The sequence below is a fragment of the Oncorhynchus keta genome, chromosome 23 (genome assembly GCF_023373465.1).
Source record: "Oncorhynchus keta strain PuntledgeMale-10-30-2019 chromosome 23, Oket_V2, whole genome shotgun sequence".
Classification (NCBI taxonomy): Eukaryota; Metazoa; Chordata; class Actinopteri; order Salmoniformes; family Salmonidae; genus Oncorhynchus; species Oncorhynchus keta.
Window position 1 is genome coordinate 43,426,609 of NC_068443.1, and position 21,119 is coordinate 43,447,727.

At 44.6% G+C, this 21,119-nt stretch overlaps 2 protein-coding genes across 3 annotated transcripts in view; one reads left to right on the top strand and one right to left on the bottom strand.

Moving 5' to 3' along the window:
* Positions 1-21,119, bottom strand: part of LOC118402460 (protein disulfide-isomerase TMX3) — a 435,969-nt gene that overhangs the window by 153,076 nt on the left and 261,774 nt on the right. The gene's annotated exons all lie outside the window — the stretch shown is intronic.
* LOC118402461 (cadherin-7-like) overlaps positions 1-21,119 on the top strand; it is a 175,343-nt gene that overhangs the window by 88,701 nt on the left and 65,523 nt on the right. The window contains exons 7-8 of the mRNA XM_035800677.2: positions 4,945-5,198; positions 5,771-5,907. Of these exons, the coding sequence (XP_035656570.1) occupies positions 4,945-5,198; positions 5,771-5,907 (391 nt within the window). The remainder of the gene's footprint in view (positions 1-4,944; positions 5,199-5,770; positions 5,908-21,119) is intronic.

Below are 21,119 nucleotides of genomic sequence, written 5' to 3' on the forward strand. Positions count from 1 at the left end.
TAAAAAATATCTCTTTAGCTTTTTTATACAATTTGAATTATTTTCAGACAATGAGTGTATGCTCAATACTTTGCATTTGATATCTTAAAAAGCAGTAATTTCATAACTTTGACAGGATGAATAAATGAGGAGGTGCGCGAGTGCGTCAGAAAACATTTTCAGGGTCTTGTATCTTTGTCTTAAGATCAATATTTTGCCTTGGCACAGTTATGTACTGTAAGTCAATATGACAGCAATGTTCAGAGATTGAGAAGGTTCAGAAAACAATTGTATATGTGTGGACAAAATGAGATCAGAATAGTAAAGGGTATGAATTAAACCTGGGCCTTCATATATTGTGATTTTAGCGGACTTATTTTATTCTTTTTTTTTCTTGTTCCTATTGTTCCTCACTTCCTTCCTTCCCTCTCGTTCATCTCTCTCTCTCCCCTCCCTCTCTTCCTTATTTTTGTATTTACTCCCTTCCATATTTAAAAAAACCTTTTGTCTCTTTTCTCAATCCTCAGTGGCTTGCGAAAGTATTCACCCCCCTTGGAATTTTTCCTATTTTGTTGCCTTACAACCTGGTATGAACATTTATTTTGGGGTTTGTATCATTTCACTTACACAACATGCTTTGAAATATTTTTTTGTGACACAAACGAGGAATAAGAGAAAAAACAGAACTTGAGCGTGCATAACTATTCACCCCCCCCCAAAGTCAATACTTTGTAGAGCCACCTTTTGCAGCAATTACAGATCCAAGTCTCTTGGGGTATGTCTCTAAAAGCTTTGCACATCTAGCCACTGGGATTCTTGCCCCATTCTTCAAGACAAAACTGCTCCAGCTCCTTCAAGTTGGATGGGTTTCCGCTGGTTTACAGCAATCTTTAAGTCATACCACAGATTCTCAATTGGATTGAGGTCTGGGCTTTGACCTAGCCATTCCAAGACATTTAAATGTTTCCCCTTAAACCACTCGAGTGTTGCTTTAGAAGTATGCTTAGGGTCATTGTCCTCTCTGGAGGACTGAAACAGGTTTCCCTCAAGAATTTCCCTGTATTTAGCGCCATCCACAATTCCTTCAATTCTGACAAGTTTCCCAGTCCCTGCCGATGAAAAACATCCACACAGCATGATGCTGCCACCACCATGCTCCACTGTGGGGATGGTATTTTAAGGGGTGATGAGAGGTGTTGGGTTTGCGCCAGACATAACGTTTTCTTTGATGGCCAAAAAGCTCAATTTTAGTCTCATCTGACCAGAGTACCTTCTTCCATATGTTTGGGGAGTCTCCCACATGCCTTTTGGCGAACACAAAACGTGTTTGCTTATTTGTTTCTTTAAGCAATGGCTTGTTTTCTGGCCACTCTTCCGTAAAGCCCAGCTCTGTGGAGTGTACGGCTTAAAGTGGTCCTATGGACAGATACTCCAATCTCCGCTGTGAAGCTTTGCAGCTCCTTCAGTGTTATCTTTGGTCTCTTTGTTGCCTCTGATTAATACCCTACATGCCTGGTCCATGAGTTTTGGTGGGCGGCCCTCTCTTGGCAGGCTTGTTTTGGTGCCATGTTCTTTCCATTTTTTAATAATGGATTTAATGGTGCTCCGTTGGATGTTCAAAGTTTCTGATGTTTTTTTATAACCCAACCCTGATCTGTACTTCTCCACAACTTTGTCCCTGACCTGTTTGGAGAGGTCCTTGGTCTTCATGGTGCCCCTTGCTTAGTGGAGTTGTAGAATCTGGGGCCTTTCAGAACAGGTGTATATATACTGAGATCATGTGACAGATCACGTGACACTTAGGTGCACACAGGTGGACTTTTTAAAAACAAATTATGTGACTTCTGAAGGTAATTGGTTATTTAGGGGCTTCACAGCAAAGAGGGGAATGTATATGCACACACCACTTTTCAGTTTTACGCTTTTTTAAATGTTTTTGAAACAAGTTATTTTTTTCATTTCACTTCACCATTTAGGACTATTTTGTGTATGTCCATTTATATGAAATCAAAATTAAAATCCATTTAAATTACAGGTTGTAATGCAGCTGTAACGGCGTTCTTCGTTTGTAGAAAGAGAGTCGGACCGAAATGCAGCGTGGTGGTCACTCATGTCTTTAATGAAGAAAAACGGAACGATACATGAAATAACTAATAAATACAAAAACAACAAACGGAACGTGAAACCTATTACAGCCTATCTGGTGAACACTACACAGAGACAGGAACAATCACCCACGAAATACAAAGCGAAACCCAGACTACCAAAATACGGTTCCCAATCAGAGACAACGAGAATCACCTGACTCTGATTGAGAACTGCCTCAGGCAGCCAAGCCCATACAACACCCCTACTCAGCCGCAATCCCAATAACCACAAAACCCCAATACGAAATACAACAAAACAAACCCATGTCACACCCTGGCCTGACCAAACAATCAAAGAAAACACAAAACACTAAGACCAAGGCGTGACAGCAGCAAAATAGGAAAAATGCCAATGGGGATGAATGATTTTGCAAGGCACTGTATTCCTTCCATCCATCCTACATATTGTGTAGTAATTGTGTAGTAATCATGCTACATACTATTTCGAATTGTTGTTTTTTTAATTTAACCTTTATTTAACCAGGTAGGTAAGTTGAGAACAAGTTCTCATTTACAATTGCGACCTGGCCAAGATAAAGCAAAGCAGTTCAACACGAACAACAGCACAGAGTTACACATGGAGTAAAACAAACATACAGTCAGTAATACAGTAGAAAAATGAGTCTATATACAATGTGAGCAAATGAGGTGAGATAAGGAAGGTAAAGGCAAAAAAAGGCCATGGTGGCGAAGTAAATACAATATAGCAAGTAAAACACTGGAATGGTAGATTTGCAGTGGAAGAATGTGCAAAGTAGAGATAGAAGTAATGGGGGTGCAAAACAGCTGGTGCTTAAAGCTAGTGAGGGGATAAGTGTTTCCAGTTTCAGAGATTTTTGCAGTTTGTTCCAGTCATTGGCAGCAGACAACTGGAAGGTGAGGCGGCCAAAGTAAGAATTGGTTTCGGGGGTGACCAGAGAGATATACCTGCTGGAGTGCGTGCTACAGGTGGGTGCTGCTATGGTGACCAGCGAGCTGAGATAAAGGGGAACTTTACCAAGCAGGGTCTTGTAGATTACCTGGAGCCAGTGGGTTTGGCGACGAGTATGTAGCGAGGGCCAGCCATCAAGAGCGTACAGGTCGCAGTGGTGGGTAGTATATGGGGCTTTGCTGACAATGGACAATGGACAAATGGATGGCACTGTGATAGACTGCATCCAATTTATTGAGTAGAGTATTGGAGGCTATTTTGTAAATGACGTCGAGGATCGGTAGGATAGTCAGTGTTACAAGAGTATGTTTGGCAGCATGAGTGAAGGAGGCTTTTTTGCAAAATAGGAAGCCAATTCTAGATTTAACTTTGGATTGGAGATGTTTAATGTGAGTCTGGTAGGAGAGCTTACAGTCTAACCAGACACCTAGGTATTTGTAGTTGTCCACATATTCTAAGACAGAACCGTCCAGAGTAGTGATGTTGGACGGGCGGGCAGGTGCAGGCAGCGATCGGTTGAGGAGCATGCATTTAGTTTTACTTGTATTTAAGAGCAATTGGAGGCCACAGAAGGAGAGTTGTATGGCATTGAAGCTCGTCTGGAGGGTTGTTAACACAGAGTCCAAAGAAGGGCCAGAAGTATACAGAATGGTGTTGTCTGCGTAGAGGTGGATCAGAGACTCACCAGCAGCAAGAGCGACATCATTGATGAAAACAGAGAAGAGAGTCGGTCCAAGAATTGAACCCTGTGGCACCCCCATAGAGACTGCCAGAGGTCCGGACAGCAGACCCTCCGATTTGACACATTGAACTCTATCAGAGAAATAGTTGGTGAACCAGGCGAGGCAATCATTTCAGAAACCAAGGCTATCACGGATGAGGATGTGGTGATTGACAGAGTCGAAAGCCTTGGCCAGGTCAATGAATACGGCTGCGCAGTATTGTTTCTTATCGATGGTGGTTAAGATATCATTTAGGACCTTGAGCGTGGCTGATGTGCACCCATGACCAGCTCTGAAACCAGATTGCATAGCGGAGAAGGTATGATGGGATTCGAAATGGTCGGTAATCTGTTTGATGACTTGGCTTTCGAAGACCTTAGAAAGGCAGGGTAGGATAGATATAGGTCTGTAGCAGTTTGGGTCAAGAGTGTCCCCCCCTTTGAAGAGGGGGATGACCGCAGCTGCTTTCCAATCTTTGGAAATCTCAGACGACACGAAAGAGGTTGAACAGGCTAGTAATAGGGGTTGCAGATAATTTTAGAAAGAAAGGGTCCAGATTGTCTAGCCCGGCTGATTTGTAGGGGTCCAGATTTTTCAGCTCTTTCAGAACATCAGCTGACTGGATTTGGGAGAAGGAGAAATGGGGAAGGCTTGGGCGAGTTGCTGCGGGGGGTGCAGTGCTGTTGACCGGGGTAGGGGTAGCCAGGTGGAAAGCATAGCCAGCCGTAAAAAAACGCTTATTGAAATTCTCAATTATAGTGGATTTAGAATATACTATTTAATAAAAACGTATGCAGTAAGAAACAAATGTCAACATCATCCATACAAATATTATTTAATCTAATGCACAATCGCGTTGTTTCCAGACATTTTTTCATTTTGGTACAGCACATCCCCTTATGTGATTATCAGCAATTGTCAAACACACACAAGGTCCCAAAAGATGATTCTCTTCCTCAATAGCATGCAGCGAATTCATAGTAGATGAAAAGCCAAAAGAATTGTCTAAATTGTCAAAATTGTACATACAATATTTTTACATTCCCAACTAGGCTACTATTTAGAACTCAAGTACTGGTATTCAGACATGCCCAAAGTCTGACCCTCCGTACTCCTTTCCCTACTTCCTTCAATAAATATCTCTCTCTCCCTTTCAAATCGGTAGGGCCTGGACTTTGAGACCAGGTCGAGCTACACCCTACGTGTCGAGGTGTCCAATAGAAACATCGACCTGCGATTCCTCTCCCTTGGCCCATTTAGCGACACAGCTACAGTGCGCCTCATCGTGGAGAACGTGGACGAGCCGCCTGTCTTCTCCTTGCCGCTCAGCAAGATGTTAATATCGGAGGCAGCAAAGGTGGGCACCACCATCGGGACGGTGTCCGCACATGACCCCGATTCCACCAACAGTCCCATCAGGTAGGGGTGTGGCAAGGATTCATCATAGCAAGTTCTAAATCGTAATGCTCTGTTACTGTTTGAACGTTTTTGATCAGTTCTATTTTGTGTTTCTACATTTACATTTACATTACATTTACATTTAAGTCATTTAGCAGACGCTCTTATCCAGAGCGACTTACAAATTGGTGCATTCACCTTATGACATCCAGTAGAATAGTCACTTTACAATAGTGCATCTAAATCTTAAAGGGGGGGGGATGAGAAGAAATACTTATCCTATCCTAGGTATTCCTTAAAGAGGTGGGGTTTCAGGTGTCTCCGGAAGGTGGTGATTGACTCTACGACAAATACATTTGCTGGTTGTTCAACTGCTTGTTATGTACATGGTATGCATCAGTTGTGGCCTTCATCATTCGATGTATGAATGCTCCTTATTATAACAGCCTGCATAAATGTACAGTATGCATCCCTGGTTAATGCATTGCCCACAGATGGTCCATAGAATGCGTTTATACGGCGGGTGCTGTTGAATCTGGCCCATGATAGGAAGCCTCTTCAATAGGCTCTCTCTCCTGTCTACCTAACTCCAGGTACTCAATAGACCGCAACACCGACTTGGAGCGCTTCTTCAACATAGACGCCACCACCGGTGTCATCAGCACTGCCAAGCGCCTGGACAGAGAAGTCAACGCCATACATAACATCACCATCTTCGCCATGGAGAGCTGTAAGTGTTCTTACTATGCTCTGTCTGCACAGTTGCTACATTATATCTGGGTTCTTATCAATCACTGTTTACACCTTAAGGATATACAATGGAGTTGCTAATTGTGTACATCAAAAGTTTGCTTTTTATACAATGAGGTGATTTCTGGACAATGTGTCTATTTAAGAGACCCCTAAAGAGCACCCCTAGAGGTAAATGTTATGTAGTGCCTCTTCAACAGTGACATCATATACAATTTAAGAATATTTCACACGGACAAATCGCAAATTATCTTTAAAATTAAGTAAATCCTGTATCCTAAAATATATACTTAAGCTTCCTGTACTATTTCCCAATTAATATAATTAGTAGAAGGCTCACTGAGATGTCAAATTCTCCCGGAAGTCTGAAAATTAGTAGGGAGAACGTGCACAGACCCTTCATCTCCTTGACTTTTAAAGGAGAGTTTGAGCAGATGCTCTGCTGCTACAGAGGTTGACTGCAGTTGATCGCTGACTCTAGAACTTGTGGTGTTTGATCGAGCTTCACCTTGATTCATAACGATTGCCGAAGCTGATCCACACACACACGCTTTCCTCCCAATGCCCGGGCTCTCCCGCTGCAGACTTTGTCTGTGACCTTCACCAAAATAAGTGCACCTGTTCCCCAATCATTCCATCTGACTCAGTACTACTGAGGCTGGAGTTCAATTAAACTTGCACCATGGCAAACCCCCATTGGGGTTGGAGGAGTGTAACATTGCTCCTTAATCATAACATAACGAATCCCGAGCTGACAAAGTAAAAATATGTCTTTCTGCCCCTGAGCAGTTATCCCAAGGGTTCTCCTAAGGGGACAGCTGATGAACCCCTTTGTAACCTTTTTTTTCTACGAGTGCACAGTACTATCTACTCTAACATTGCTCCTGAGTCAATGACATTTCACTTTCAACATATCAGTAGAGTTGAGTAGGGTACTCTAATGTCCCTCCTTGTAAATTTAATTGAACTTTTAACATATTTTATTAGAATAGAGTACTACTATAACCACTCCTCAGTCAATTTCATTTGACATTCAAAACATTTTAAGCAGTGCGATTAATTAGACAATGAGTGAATATTGAATAAAACTCAAATCGAAGTAGATATAACGGGCATTTTTGCAAGGGACAGTAAATGAATTCTTTATTTTTTGTATTTTACCTTTATTTAACCAGGTAGGCCAGTTGAGAAAAAGTTCTCATTTACAACTGCGACCTGGCAGTGGCAGATAAACATAAAGCAAAGCAGTGCAACACAAACAACAACACAGAGTTACACATGGAACAAACGTACAGTCAATGACACAATAGAAAAAGTCTATATACAGTGTGTGCAAATGGCGCAAGGAGGTAAGGCAATAAATAGGCCATAGTAGCGAAGAAATGAACACTGGAGTGATAGATGTGCAGATGATGATGTGCAAGTAGAAATACTTGTGCGCAAAAGAGAAAAAAAAACATTTTAAAAAACAATATGGGGATGAGGTAGGTAGATTGGATGGGCAATTTACAGATGGGCTGTGTACAGCTGCAGCAATCGGTAAACTGCTCAGATAGCTGATGCTTAAAGTTAGAGGGAGATATAAGTCTCCAACTTCAGCGATTTTTGCAATTCGTTCCAGTCATTGGCAGCAGAGAGCTGGAAGGAAAGGTGGCCAAAGGGGGTGGTGGCTTTGGGGATGACCAGTGAGATATACAGTCGAAGTCGGAAGTTTACATACACCTCAGCCAAATACATTTAAACTCAGTTTTTCACAATTCCTGACATTTAATCCTAGTAAAAATTCCCTATCTTAGGTCAGTTAGGATCACCACTTTATTTTAAGAATGTGAAATGTCAGAATAATAGTAGAGAGAATGTTTTATTTCAGCTTTTATTTCTTTCATCACATTCCCAGTGGGTCAGAAGTTTACATACACTCAATTAGTATTATGGTAGCATTACCTTTAAATTGTTTGACTTGGATAAAAAGTTTTGGGTAGCCTTCCACTAGCCTTCCACAATAAGTTGGGTGAATTTTGGCCCATTCCTCCTGACAGAGCTGGTGTAACTGAGACAGGTTTGTGGTTCTCCTTGCTCGCACTCGCTTTTCAGTTCTGCCCACACATTTTCTATGGGATGGAGGTCAGGGCTTTGTGATGGCCACTCCAATACCTTGACTTTGTTGTCCTTAAGACATTTTGCCACAACTTTGTAAGTATGCTTGGGGTCATTGTTCATTTGGAAGACCCATTTGTGACCAAGCTTTAACTTGGTGTAACTCTGATGTCTTGAGATGTTGCTTCAATATATCCACATAATTTTCTATCCTCGTGCTGCCATCCATTTTGTGAAGTGCACCAGTCCCTCCTGCAGCAAAGCACCCCCGCAACATGATGCTGCCACCCACGTGCTTCACGGTTGGGATGGTGTTCTTTGGTTTGCAAGCCTCCCTCTTTTTCCTCCAAACATAACGACGGTCATTATGGCCAAACAGTTCTATTTTTGTTTCATCAGACCAGAGGACATTTCTCCAAAAAGTACGAACTTTGTATCCATGTGCAGTTGCAAACCGTCGTCTGGCTTTTTTACGGCAGTTTTGGAGCAGTGGCTTCTTCCTTGCTGAGCGGCCTTTCAGGTTATGTCGATATAGGACTCGTTTTACTGTGGATATAGATACTTGTTTACCTGTTTCCTCCAGCATCTTCACAATGTCCTTTGGTGTTGTTCTGGGATTGATTTGTACTTTTCGCACCAAAGTACGTTCATCTCTAGGAGACAGAACGCGTCTCCTTCCTGAGCGGTTTGATGGCTGAGTGGTCCCATAGGGTTTATACTTGCGTACTATTGTTTGTACAGATGAACGTGGTACCATCAGGCGTTTGGAAATTGCTCCCAAGGATGAACCAGACTCGTGGAGGTCTACAATTTTGAAATGTGGAGGCAATTATTTTTATTAAGACTAACTCATGTGCATTCTCCTGTTCTATTGTTTTCTTTTCAACTTTCTTTCATTGTCTAGAAGCCAAAGGCATTATCCTAATCATGTTTGCGACCCTTGAAAGTTGTTGCATCTTTCTCTTTCTAATGGATATGAGCATTTCTGTCCATGAAACCGTTTGCATCTGCGGTGCGCATTATAGAATAGAGTTTTGAAATAGAACATTCCTGTGTAGGCTTACTGTCATGTGTACATTGATGTGCCTAAAATGTGAATAAATAATAGTTTATCAACTGTTTAAGATAAACATTCTGATCTGTTCCATCAGCCCTAAATGGCATACACCTCCAGGACATTATTTTGATAAGTATTTGTGGGGATTAAGAAGTGAGTATACACAATACCCTGTCACGCCCTGACCTTAGAGATCCTTTTATGTCTCTATTTTAGTTTGGTCAGGGCGTGAGTTAGGGTGGGTTCTATGTTTTCTGTTTTGTGTCTTTCTGGACCAGACAGGACGATTTCGGTTTTCGTTCATTCTCTTTGTTATTTTTGTCAATCAGTGTTCAGTTCAAATAATAAAGATGAACACCTACCACGCTGCCCCTTGGTCCTCCATTCCTTCCAACAGCCGTTACATGCCCACAGAAAAATAAGTGGGTATACGACATATACCCTCCACTACACCACTACTATTGAGGAAGAGAATCGTCTTTTCACACCCACGTGTATTTGACAACAGCTAATAATCAGAATGGGGGATGTCCTGTACAAAAATGAACAAATCACCATTACTGGCACGAGTCCGACCAAGGGTGGCTTCCCTTCCCGGTCGGGTGGCGCTCGGCGGTCGTCGTCACCGGCCTATTAGCTGCCACTGATTGTCTTTCCTCCCCCTCCTTGTATGTTTATTGGTAGCACCTGCACTCTCTGTCCCCTGCGTTTGACTCCACACTCACGACACCCGGAGCATTACAGAATCCCGCACCTAAAGATTGAATGGAGTCAGCAGGAGCAGCAGCCAACCCTCTCCCATCGATGGAGGAACGGGTTCACCACCACACTACCGTCCTCCATCGGATCGGATCCGCGATGGATCAAGTAATGGAGAGAATGGACCGATGGGAGAGGAGTGGTCTCCTCTCTCCACCTTCGGCTTCCCCGGCTCCGGACTCCCCATCTCCCGACTCCAACACCCTCCGTCTGACGCTACCAAGGACTTATGATGGAGCGGCGGCGGGTTGCCAGGGGTTTTTGCTTCAGCTGGAGCTATACCCAGCCACCGTCAGACCCACTCCCTCGGGAGCGGAGAGGGTGAGTGTCCACTCTGGAGTGGGCGAATGCAGTCTGGAATGGCCCAGACTCAGCGCGGGAGCACTACCCAGAGTTTTCCCGCCGCTTCCGTGCCGTGTTTGATCACCCTCCAGACGTCCGAGCGGTGGGAGAACGACTATTTCATCTCAGGCAGGTGAGGAGGCACGCTGGAGTTCCGGACCTTGGCAGCAGGATCTGGGTGAAACGACAGGGCCCTTATTGACCACTACAGGTGTAGTCTCCGGGAGGACGTCCGCAGGGAGTTAGCATGTCGGGACACCGCTCTGTCACTGGATGAGCTGATTGACATGTCTATTCGACTGGACAATCTGCTGGCTGCCCACGGGCGTTCGGAGAGGGTCCTGCGCATTCCACCACCCAGCCCCTCCGCTGGAGTCCAGACCAGGGTTCCACCGTGTGCATTCCCCCCGAGTATGCCAATTTGGCAATCGCTTTCAGTAAAGTGAAAGCGACTAAATTACCACCTTATCGACTGGAAAGGGATTGTACGATAGATCTCCAGGTAAACGCTGCGCTTCCCAAGAGTCACGTGTACCCGTTGTCCCAGGAGGAGACGTTGGCTATGGAGACATATGTCACGGAGTCGCTGGGACAGGGGTACATTCGGCCCTCCATCTCACCCGTCTCCTCGAGTTTCTTTTTTGTGAGGAAAAAGGAGGGAGGTTTGCATCCGTGTTTTGATTATAGAGGTCGAAAGGATACCACAGTGGGTTATAGTTACCCTCTACCTCTCATCGCTACGGCGGTGGAATCATTTCACGGAGCGCAGTTCTTCACAAAACTGGATCTCAGGAGCGCGTATAGTCTGGTGCGTATTCGGAAGGGAGACGAGTGGAAACCCGCATTTAGTACCACATCAGGCCACTATGAGTACCTCGTCATGCCGTATGGGTTAAAGAATGCTCCAGCCGTCTTCCAATCCTTCGTAGACAAGATTCTCAGGGACCTGTGCGGACAGGGAGTGGTGGTTTATATCGATGACATTCTGATCTACTCGGCCACTCATACCGCGCATGTGTCTCTGGTACGTACGGTGCTTGGTAGACTGCTGGAGCATGACCTATACGTAAAGGCTGAGAAATGCGTGTTCTCTAAACGAGCCGTCTCCTTTCTGGGTTAGCGCATTTCCACCTCGGGGGTGGTGATGGAGGGCGACCGCATTAGGGCCGTGCGTAATTGGCCGACTCCGACCACGGTAAAAGAGGTGCAGCGGTTTTTGGGTTTTGCCAACTACTACTGGAGGTTTATCCGGGGTTTTGGCCAGATAGCGGCTCCCATTACCTCACTGCTGAAGGGGGCCCGGTGTGGTTGCAGTGGTCAGCGGAGGCGGACGGAGCTTTCAACAAGTTGAAGGCGCTGTTCACCGATGCGCCCGTTTTGGCGCATCCCGACCACTCTAGCATTCATAGTGGAGGTGGATGCGTCAGAGGATAGGGTGGGTGCCGTGCACAGCGCTCGGGTACGCCATCAAAACTCCGCCCCTGCGCTTTTTTCTCAAGGAAGCTCAGCCCAGCGGAGCGTACCTATGATGTGGGGGACCAGGAATTGCTAGCGGTGGTTAGAGTTCTGAAGGTGTGGAGACACTGGCTTGAGGGGACTGAGCACCCCTTTCTCATCTGGACCGACCACCAGAATCTGGAGTATATTCGGGCAGCTAGGAGACTTAACCCACGTCAGGCAAGGTGGGCCATATTCTTCACCTGGTTCCGGTTTACATTGTCGTATGGGTCCACCGAACCTACTCCCATCCTTCCCGCCTCTAAACTGGTAGCACCAGTGGTATGTAAGTACGTGCCGTTTTGTGTTCGGGACAAACTGATTCGGTGGGCTCACGTCCTACCCTCCTCGGGTCACCCTGGGGTGACGAGGACAGTGGGGAGCCTTCGGGGGAGGTATTGGTGGCCTACTTTGGCAAAGGACGTTAAGGGTTATGTCTCATCCTTTTCGGTGTGCGCCCAGAGTAAGGCTCCTAGGCACCTTCCTAGAGGGAAGTTACAACCCCTCCCCGATCCACAACGGCCATGGTCACATCTATCCGTAGAATTCCTGACCGATCTTCCGCCGGCTCAGGGGAACACCACGGTTCTAGTGATTGTGGATCGGTTCTCTAAGTCCTGCCGTCTCCTCCCATTGCCCGGTATCCCTACAGCCCTACAGACTGCAGAGGCATTATTCACCCATGTCTTTCGGCACTACAGGGTGCCGGAGGACATCGTTTCTGATCGGGGCCCCCAATTCACATCCCGGGTCTGGAGGGCCTTCATGGAACGTTTGGGGTTCTCTGTCAGCCTGACCTCCGGTTATCACCCCGAAGGTAATGGGCAGGTGGAGAGAGTGAACCAGGAGGTGGGTAGGTTTCTGCGGTCGTATTGCCAGGATCGGCCAGGGGAATGGGCACGAAACGTTCTCTGGGCGGAAATGGCTCAGAACTCACTACGCCACTCCTCTACTAACGTGTCCCCTTGTCAGTGTGCGTTGGGGTACCAGCCGGTCCTGACACCATGGCATCCGAGCCAGACCGAGGATCCTGCTTTGGAGGAATGGGTACAGCGCTCCAAGGAGACCTGGAGGGCCGTCCAGGAATCTCTACAACAAGCGAGTGGACGGCAGAAGAGGAGTGCTGACCGCCACCGCAGTGAGGCCCCCGTGTTTTTACCGGGGGACAGGGTCTGGCTCTCGACCCGAAACCTACCCCTCCGCTTGCCCTGCCGGAAGCTGGGTCCGCAGTGTGTAGGGCCCTTTAAAGTCCTGAGGAGAATAAACGAGGTGTGTTATCGATTACAACACCCTTCCTATTATCGTATTAACCCCTCGTTTCATGTGTCTCTCCTCAGGCCGGTGGTAGCTGGTCCCCTGCAGGACAGTGAGGTGCCGGAGGTCCCTCCCCCCCTCTGGACATCGAGGGGTCCCCGGCGTATACGATCCGGGCCATTCTGGACTCAAGACGCCGGGTGAGGGGCCTGCAGTACCTCGTGGACTGGGAGGGGTACGGTCCGGAGGAGAGGTGCTGGGTACCGGTGGGGGACATCTTGGATCCATCCATGTTGAGGGATTTCCATCGCCTCCATCCAGATCGCCCTGCACCTCGTCCTCCGGGCGACCTCGAGGCCGGTGTTGGCGCGCCCGCGTGTCAGGGGGGGTACTGTCACGAGTCCGACCGAGGGTGGCTTCCCTTCCCTTCGTCGTCACCGGCCTATTAGCTGCCACTGATTGTCTTTCCTCCCCCTCCTTGTATGTTTATTGGTAGCACCTGTTTGTGATGATTAGTTGGGCTTCTTTAGACAGCCGGCCCGCCTGTTTGTTGTGCTGGATTAATCATTGTAACCTTCGGCTCTGTAGTAGAGGAATGTGTTAGTTCCTGGTCGTTTTCAGTTGTACATTTTTCATTCCCTGTTTTTGGGGCCGTGAATATTGTGAGCACCCTGTGGTGCGTTGGTGCAATTAAAGAGCACAGCATTGCCCTCTCTGTCTCCTGCGTTTGACTCCACACCCACGACACCCGGAGCATTACAATTAGACATTAGATTTCTCAGTATGTATGATTAGTATGTTAATATTTGTTTCTTACTGCATACATTTTTACCAAACAGTGAATACTAAATAGTAGGAAGTTTGAGTACACAGTATGCAGTTTTAGTAAGTAGGAAAGACAGATTTCGGACACAGCCATAGACAAATATGCATATTGATTTGAATTATGTTGAGTAAAGAGAGTGTGAGTTTGCTCCAATATCAAAGTAGCTACTTGACATGAAGATGCAGACAGAACAGTCTATGGTTTGGGTGGCTGGAGTCTTTAACGATTTTCTGGGCCTTCCTTTCACATGATATAGAGGTCCTGGATGGCAGGGAGTTTGGACCCAGTGATGTACTGGGCTGTCTGCACCACCCTCTTTAGCGCCATGTCATACCAAGCCGTGTTACATCCGGTCAAGAAGCTGTCAATGGTACAGCTGTAGAACCTTTTGATGGTTTGACACAGCTGATGTGAATAGTAGTACTTCTCTTCTTTGTCATCCAGGAGATAGGTTGCATCACAGAGCTCATCTTTCCTGAAAGGAGAAATAAATACAGTTGTGTAAATGTCTTGTAGTTATGTCTAGATTGAAAAATATGAAAAAAAAGCACTAGGTAGTCTACATACACAATAAACCGGGTCCCTGCGGGACCACAATTGCTTTGCAGCATGTTCAGGATTTGCTAGTCAGTATACCATTTGAAAAAACTTGATACCCTAAATAGTGGTGTGTTTGCATTGGCTGAAAAATATAGGCTATACAGCACTTAAATGCTCAGCCAGCCAGGGTTCAAAATCATTCCTGAAGTAAAATCTAAAAAAGGAATTATTCAAAAAGCAACAAAAACAAATCCATAAATCATCACAGCACAGGTCTACACAATATAAATGACGCAGCACAGCACAGGTCTACACAATATAAACGATGCAGCACAGCACAGGTCTACACAATATAAACTACGCAGCACAGCACAGGTCTACACAATATAAACGACGCAGCACAGCACAGGTCTACACAATATAAACGATGCAGCACAGGTCTACACAATATAAACGAAGCAGCACAGCACAGGTCTACACAATATAAACTACGCAGCACAGCACAGGTCTACACAATATAAACTACGCAGCACAGCACAGGTCTACACAATATAAACTACGCAGCACAGCACAGGTCTACACAATATAAACTACGCAGCACAGCACAGGTCTACACAATATAAACAACGCATCAAAGTGGTTATGCTATTGAACAGGCAAAAATGAACATGTTCATTAGTGATTTACGTTGTTGTTTACATCACTTATGAAGGTGGACATGGAATGTAGTTGATAGAAGATTCCTCAACTAAATAGAAAAACAAGATACTAATCTTTGACTCAAGATGACTTGACCGAAGGAAATGTCATAAACAGAGCTGACAGGATTCCATATTCTTCATGTCAGATGCATAGTGTTATATAATATATTTCAATCTGAACGTTTTGTTCACATTGTGATGTGGCTTATGTTACCGTTCCTTCCCTTTCTTTAGGCTAAGCTGCTAGTTACACCAGCTACAATGGTGTTCTATGAAACCTGAAAGTACTTTGTAACTAACATTTATAGCAATAACTACACATTGTAGCTACAGCAGTAACACCAACAATCAATACCCATATCCAATGTTGCTACTTACAAGTGTCTGTCCAGCAGAATAAGGCCATCCCTTGCTTGCTCGAATGTGTCTCCCACCAAAACAAGCCTACGTGCTGAACAGCAACTTTCGGGGCTCAACTCATTTTGGTGAGGGATGAGCAATGCTGGTCATGTTCACTACCGGTCAAAAGTTTTAGAACTCATTCAGGGGTTTTTCTTTATTCGTACTATTTTCTACATTGTAAAATAATAGTGAAGACATCAAAACTATTAAATAACATAGGGAATCATGTAGTAACCAAATAAGTGTTAAATAAATCAAAATAGGTTTTATATTTGAGAGTCTTGATGACAGCTTTGCACACTCTTGGCATTTTCTCAACTAGCTTCACCTGGAATGCTTTTCCAACAGTCTTGAACTTTTTGTTATGTTTGGTGACCAACCAATACAATAGGTTACTGAGTACCACTCTCCATATTGTGGAGTAACTACAATGCTACTCAGGTTTCCCCTATATAACAGCAATTAAACTCTAACTGTTTTAAAGTCACCATTGTGAAATCCCTGAGCGATTTCCTGTCTGTATTATACGCTCACAGGGATAATTTATTGGGCCTGTAACTGCATTTAGACATAGCCTATTTAAAACAAGTTGTTGCATTTTTCTAAGAATTTGGTTAGAATTATACACTGTAATTTTAGGCCTTATCAATAGCCTAGTGAATTTAATCTTGTTTATTGACTGTTTGGCATGTCCATGTCCAGATTGCAATTTAAAGTAGGCCTAGCCCCTAAATCAGTGTGAATGCTGTAGCCTATGTTTACCAATGTATTCCATGTTAAAACAATGCAATTAGAACAATGTGGACTGCAAATATATTCAACATATTTAGTAAATATGGGGCAGGCTATTTAACAAACTAGGCAATAACGTATTCAACATTCTAATTGGAGTTGATGACAATGCAATACATAAAAGACTGTAAATACACGACGTGAAGCAGCCATATATTTAGCCATGGAGCACATTCTGATTGGGCACTGAGGGGCCGAGCCTAGACACTCCCACAACTTGTTTATTCATAAAAACCGAGCTCTTTCGTGCCACCTCCTGCTTCTACGCCCATAATTCCAGTTGTGAAAATAGCAAAAATATTTTAGACAATCCCCGAAAACATACCCCTACACTCTTAGAAGAAAGGGTTCCAAAAGGGTTCTTCGGCTGTACCCATAGGATAACCCTTTTGGTTTCCATGTAGAACCCTCTGTAGAAAAGGTTCTACATGGAACCCAAAATGGTTCTTCAAAGGATTCTCCTATGGGGACAGCTAAAGTATCCTTTAAGGTCGTAGATAGCGTCTTTTTTTCCAAGAGTGTAATGCCAGCGCTAATATTAATCATTGCGTTAAGTTTGTTGAAATAGAGACTTTAAAGTCAATAGATCATGGTCAGAGGCATCGCAGGTCCCTTAAATGTGTCTTGGCAGCGAAGATTGAGGTGTCTTCTCCTGTGTTTCTCTGTGGGCGAGACATGGCTGATCCCCGAAGAAGCCTTGTGTCCATTGTGTTAGCCAGAGTTAGCAATTATTACTTTGGATATCCTCATGATTTGGATATTTGATGAGTTGTTTGTCTCACTAAGTCCAAACTTTATTAGGAAGTTAGAGATAAGTTGTACCAACGCAGGCCAAGTTTGATCCAAAGGCTAACACTCAGATTTTGTCTCTCTATACCTCGTTCCAGTCTATGCCCTCAAGACATTGAATAGAGTGGGGAGCTGTATCTCTATGACAACATACTTTATTGCCATTGTCAGAGTTGGTAGAGCTCAGCTAAAATATCACCTCTCTTTATTTATTCCCTTTGGGCAGCATCATACACCAACTGGGTTACTGTACCTGGAGAGTGAGGCAAGATTCCTGGATCTGCTTCTCACCTGTGGCTGGCTGCCTTACTGAGAAGTGTGTGTGATTTACAGTAATTAAGTGCTCTCTCTCTCTCCCTCTCTTGCACTCTCTCCCGCTTCACCTCTGTAAATTAACAGCAGATGTGCATGAGTCACTGACAGATGCACATAATCTATTTCTGAGTCGAGCTGCAATCAGCACTGTGGAGACATGTAGCTAACACTACAGTAGTGAAAGGTGTTCATTTCGCAAATGTGTTATTCATGGAGATGTTTTGATATCATTTGCATGAGGGAGATAAACATTGGATATTTGCACTGGAATTTTGCACTACAAACACATGTCCTGTATGCTTACAGGAAAACTCATTATGATATTGGCCGCATTCCAGACCGACTGCAAGGCAGTCAAACAGCACATATTAATCATACAGGATGGGCGGCAGGGTTAGAGCGTTGGACTAGCAGTCGAAAAGGTTGCAAGTTCATGCAAATGATATGAAAACATCTCCATGAATAACACAAATCCCCGAGCTGACAAGATACAAATCTGTCGTTCTGCCCCTGAACAGGCAGTTAACCCACTGGTCCTAGACCGTCATTGAAAATAAGACTTTGTTCTTAACTTGCCTAGTTAAATAAAGGTACAAAAAAATCTATGATTTGGGCATCAGATTTCAAAATCATTGTAAAATCTTCTTCCAACTCACACCCTCTAACACGTAGATCCCCTGAATGCAGCTCACTTTCCAGCTCACACTCTCAAACACCTAAATCCCTGAACGCAGCTCAGTCCCCAAATCCCAATCACCTGTTCACACACCTGTATGTCATTATCACACAATATTTAGTTCAGTTCTTTGCACCCCATCACTGTGAGGTATTGTTTGTTTTGTGACACACAGCTTTCAGAGCTCTGGGTTTCCTATGATTTACATGAGTTTTTGCATGCCTCACTAATGATGCCTTTTGCCTATTCCCTGCCTGTACTTTAGCCTATCGGATTTCCTGTTATCTACCTATTACCTGATCTCCTGGACTGCGTTACTAATGATGCCTTTTGTCCCTGCCTGTACCGTTGCCCTTTTGGACCCCTGTGTATGACCTTCTGCATGCCCCTGGACCCAGCGACATGCCTCCTCCTGTGGTCCTTTGCGCCCTGCTCTTGAAACCAGCTCTCTGTCTCAACCTCGTGTTAATTACAATCATATTGATGCTTTTACTGTCATGTTAAACACTTTGAGAGGTTATGAGATTTAGGCGGCCTGGAATACAGCCAATGTGTCATCCACAAAATTATATAGATGGCAACTGATACATCTAATTGTGTGTTATTTGCTCAATTAAAGCAAGGCGTTTAGAGTCGTGTTCATTAGGACATGTTCACACCACAGCAAAACATTTTGCAATGAAAAAGTACCTCTTGTTTCACTCTGTTTCAGAATGTTTTCTCCCATTTCGTACCTTGTTAGATTCTCAATATCAGAGTAAGAACTCGGTGAACATTGTAAAAGCTTAAACCAAGTTTATTCATCCCAAAGGATGGAACAGCTAAACAAACAAAGACAGGGTTCTACCAGTGGTGGTATATATACCCCAATTTGGGGTGGAGTCACCTCCTTCTCGCTAAACATTGCATCTTTGTTGCTAGGCTGGAAATTAAGTGATACGGGCAATAAACTGTTCCTTCTCCCTTAATGTGACCTGACCTGACTTCGACCCCCTTCATCACTAATCCACGGCTCTCTCCCCTTATCAGTGCTGCCACGTGATTGTTTCCCCTACACTCAGTACATTACAAACTTAATTGCACAGATCATATACATTCCTCCTACAGATACCCATTAACTTATGGTGTAGACCCTAGACTAGGGAACCCCTCATGTCTCTAGCATAGCTAATGATTAATAATATTCAAAGTTTAGAAATCTGAACCCATCAGTCCATCCTCTTTGAACATTTGATATCATACTGTTCGACGTTACATAAACTTGGAAATGACTTAGAAATGGACGAACAATGACAATAAAAAATTAACAAAAAATACAACATAATTAACATTCACAGCGAGGTTTAAAAACGTAGAGACTTATGGCCTCTGTTCTACAGGCACACCATGCAGACACTTATTTCCAGTTCTCATAGAACACTGATAATAACGTGTCTGCTGGAGTTGTCGACTCCTCCCCTTTAAACTTTCTCCTTCTGGTTCCTAAGAGAGTGATAGCACAGACTTGAAAAGCAACGAGAAACACAACACATAACAGTATTGACAAGGTGGTAAGCTATGCATAATTGTATGTGCATGAAAACCCAAAGTTTGATAACATGACAACTCCCACTCTCTCTTCACCTGATTATCCCTTCAGGATACTTTTCTATTGAGTTTGCCAAAAATTAAAGCCCTAAAAAGCCTACTCTTGCTCGCAAAACATTTTGCAACATAAAAGGAAAGCAGACAAGTTCAAATACCACCTCACTTCACTCTGTTTCTGACAGTTTTCTCCCATTTCTTACATACTGAAAACAATTATTTTACATCCCTGCCATTGTAAGACTGAACTGACCGACCTTGTATGGTAGCCAGACATTTGTTGATTGAGAACGGATTTGAACCCACAGCGTTAGCAACCTTGCAGTGAAACTCTCTGGCAAGATTAAATTGAAATCAAACTTTGTCACACGCGCTGAATACAACAAGTATAGACTACCGTGAAATGCTTACTTTACAAGCCCTTAACCCAAGAAGAGTTAAAAAAATATTTACCAAGTAGACTAAAATAAAAAGTAATAATAAAAAGTAACACAATAACAATAACGAGGCTATGCCGCTTGATGTACTGGGCCGTATGCACTACCCTCTGTAGTGCCTTCGGTCAGATGCCGAGCAGTTGCCATACCAGGGGGTGATGCAACCGGTCAGGATGCTCTCGATGGTGCAGCTGTATGACCTTTTGAGGATTTGGGGACCCATGCCAAATCTTTTCAGTCTCCTGAGGGGGAGACTGTTGTGCCCTCTTCATGACTGTCTTGGTATGTTTGGACCATGATTGTTCGTTGGTGATGTGGACACCAAGGAACTTGAAACTCTCGACACCGCTCCACTGCAGCCCTGTCGATATTAATGGGGGCCTGTTCGGCCCGCCTTTTCCTGCAGTCCACAATCAGCTCCTTAGTCTTGCTCACATTGAGGAAGAGGTTGTTCTCCTGGCACCACACTGCCAGTTCTCTGACCTCCTCCCTATAGGCTGTCTCATCATTGTCGCCGATCAGGCCTCCCTCTGTTGTGTCGTCAGCAAACTTAATGATGGTGTTGGTGTCGAGTTTGGCCACGCAGTCGTGGGTGAACAGGGAATACAGGAGGGAACTGAGCACGCACCCCTGAGGGGCCCCAGTGTTAAGGATCAGTGTAGCAGACGTGTTGTTGCCTACCCTTACCACCTGGGGGGTGGCCCGTCAGGAAGTCCAGGATCCATTTGCAGAGGGAGGTGTTTAGTCCCAGAGTCCTTAGCTTAGTAATGAGCTTCCTGGGCACTATGGTGTTGAACGCTGAGCTGTAGTCAATGAACAGCATTCTCACATAGGTGTTCCTTTTGTCCAGGTGAGAAAGGGCAGTGTGGAGTGCGATTGAGATTGTCTCATCTGTGGATCTGTTGGGGCGGTATGCAAATTGGAGGATGTCTGGGAGGATGCTGTTGATGTAAACCATTCAAAATACTTCATGGCTACCGATGTGAGTGCCACGGGGCGGTAATCATTTAGGCAAGTTCCCTTCGCTTCCTTGGGCACAGGGACTATGGTGGTCTGCTTGAAACATGTAGATATTACAGACTCGGTCAGGGAGAGGTTGAAAATGTCAGTGAAGACACTTGACA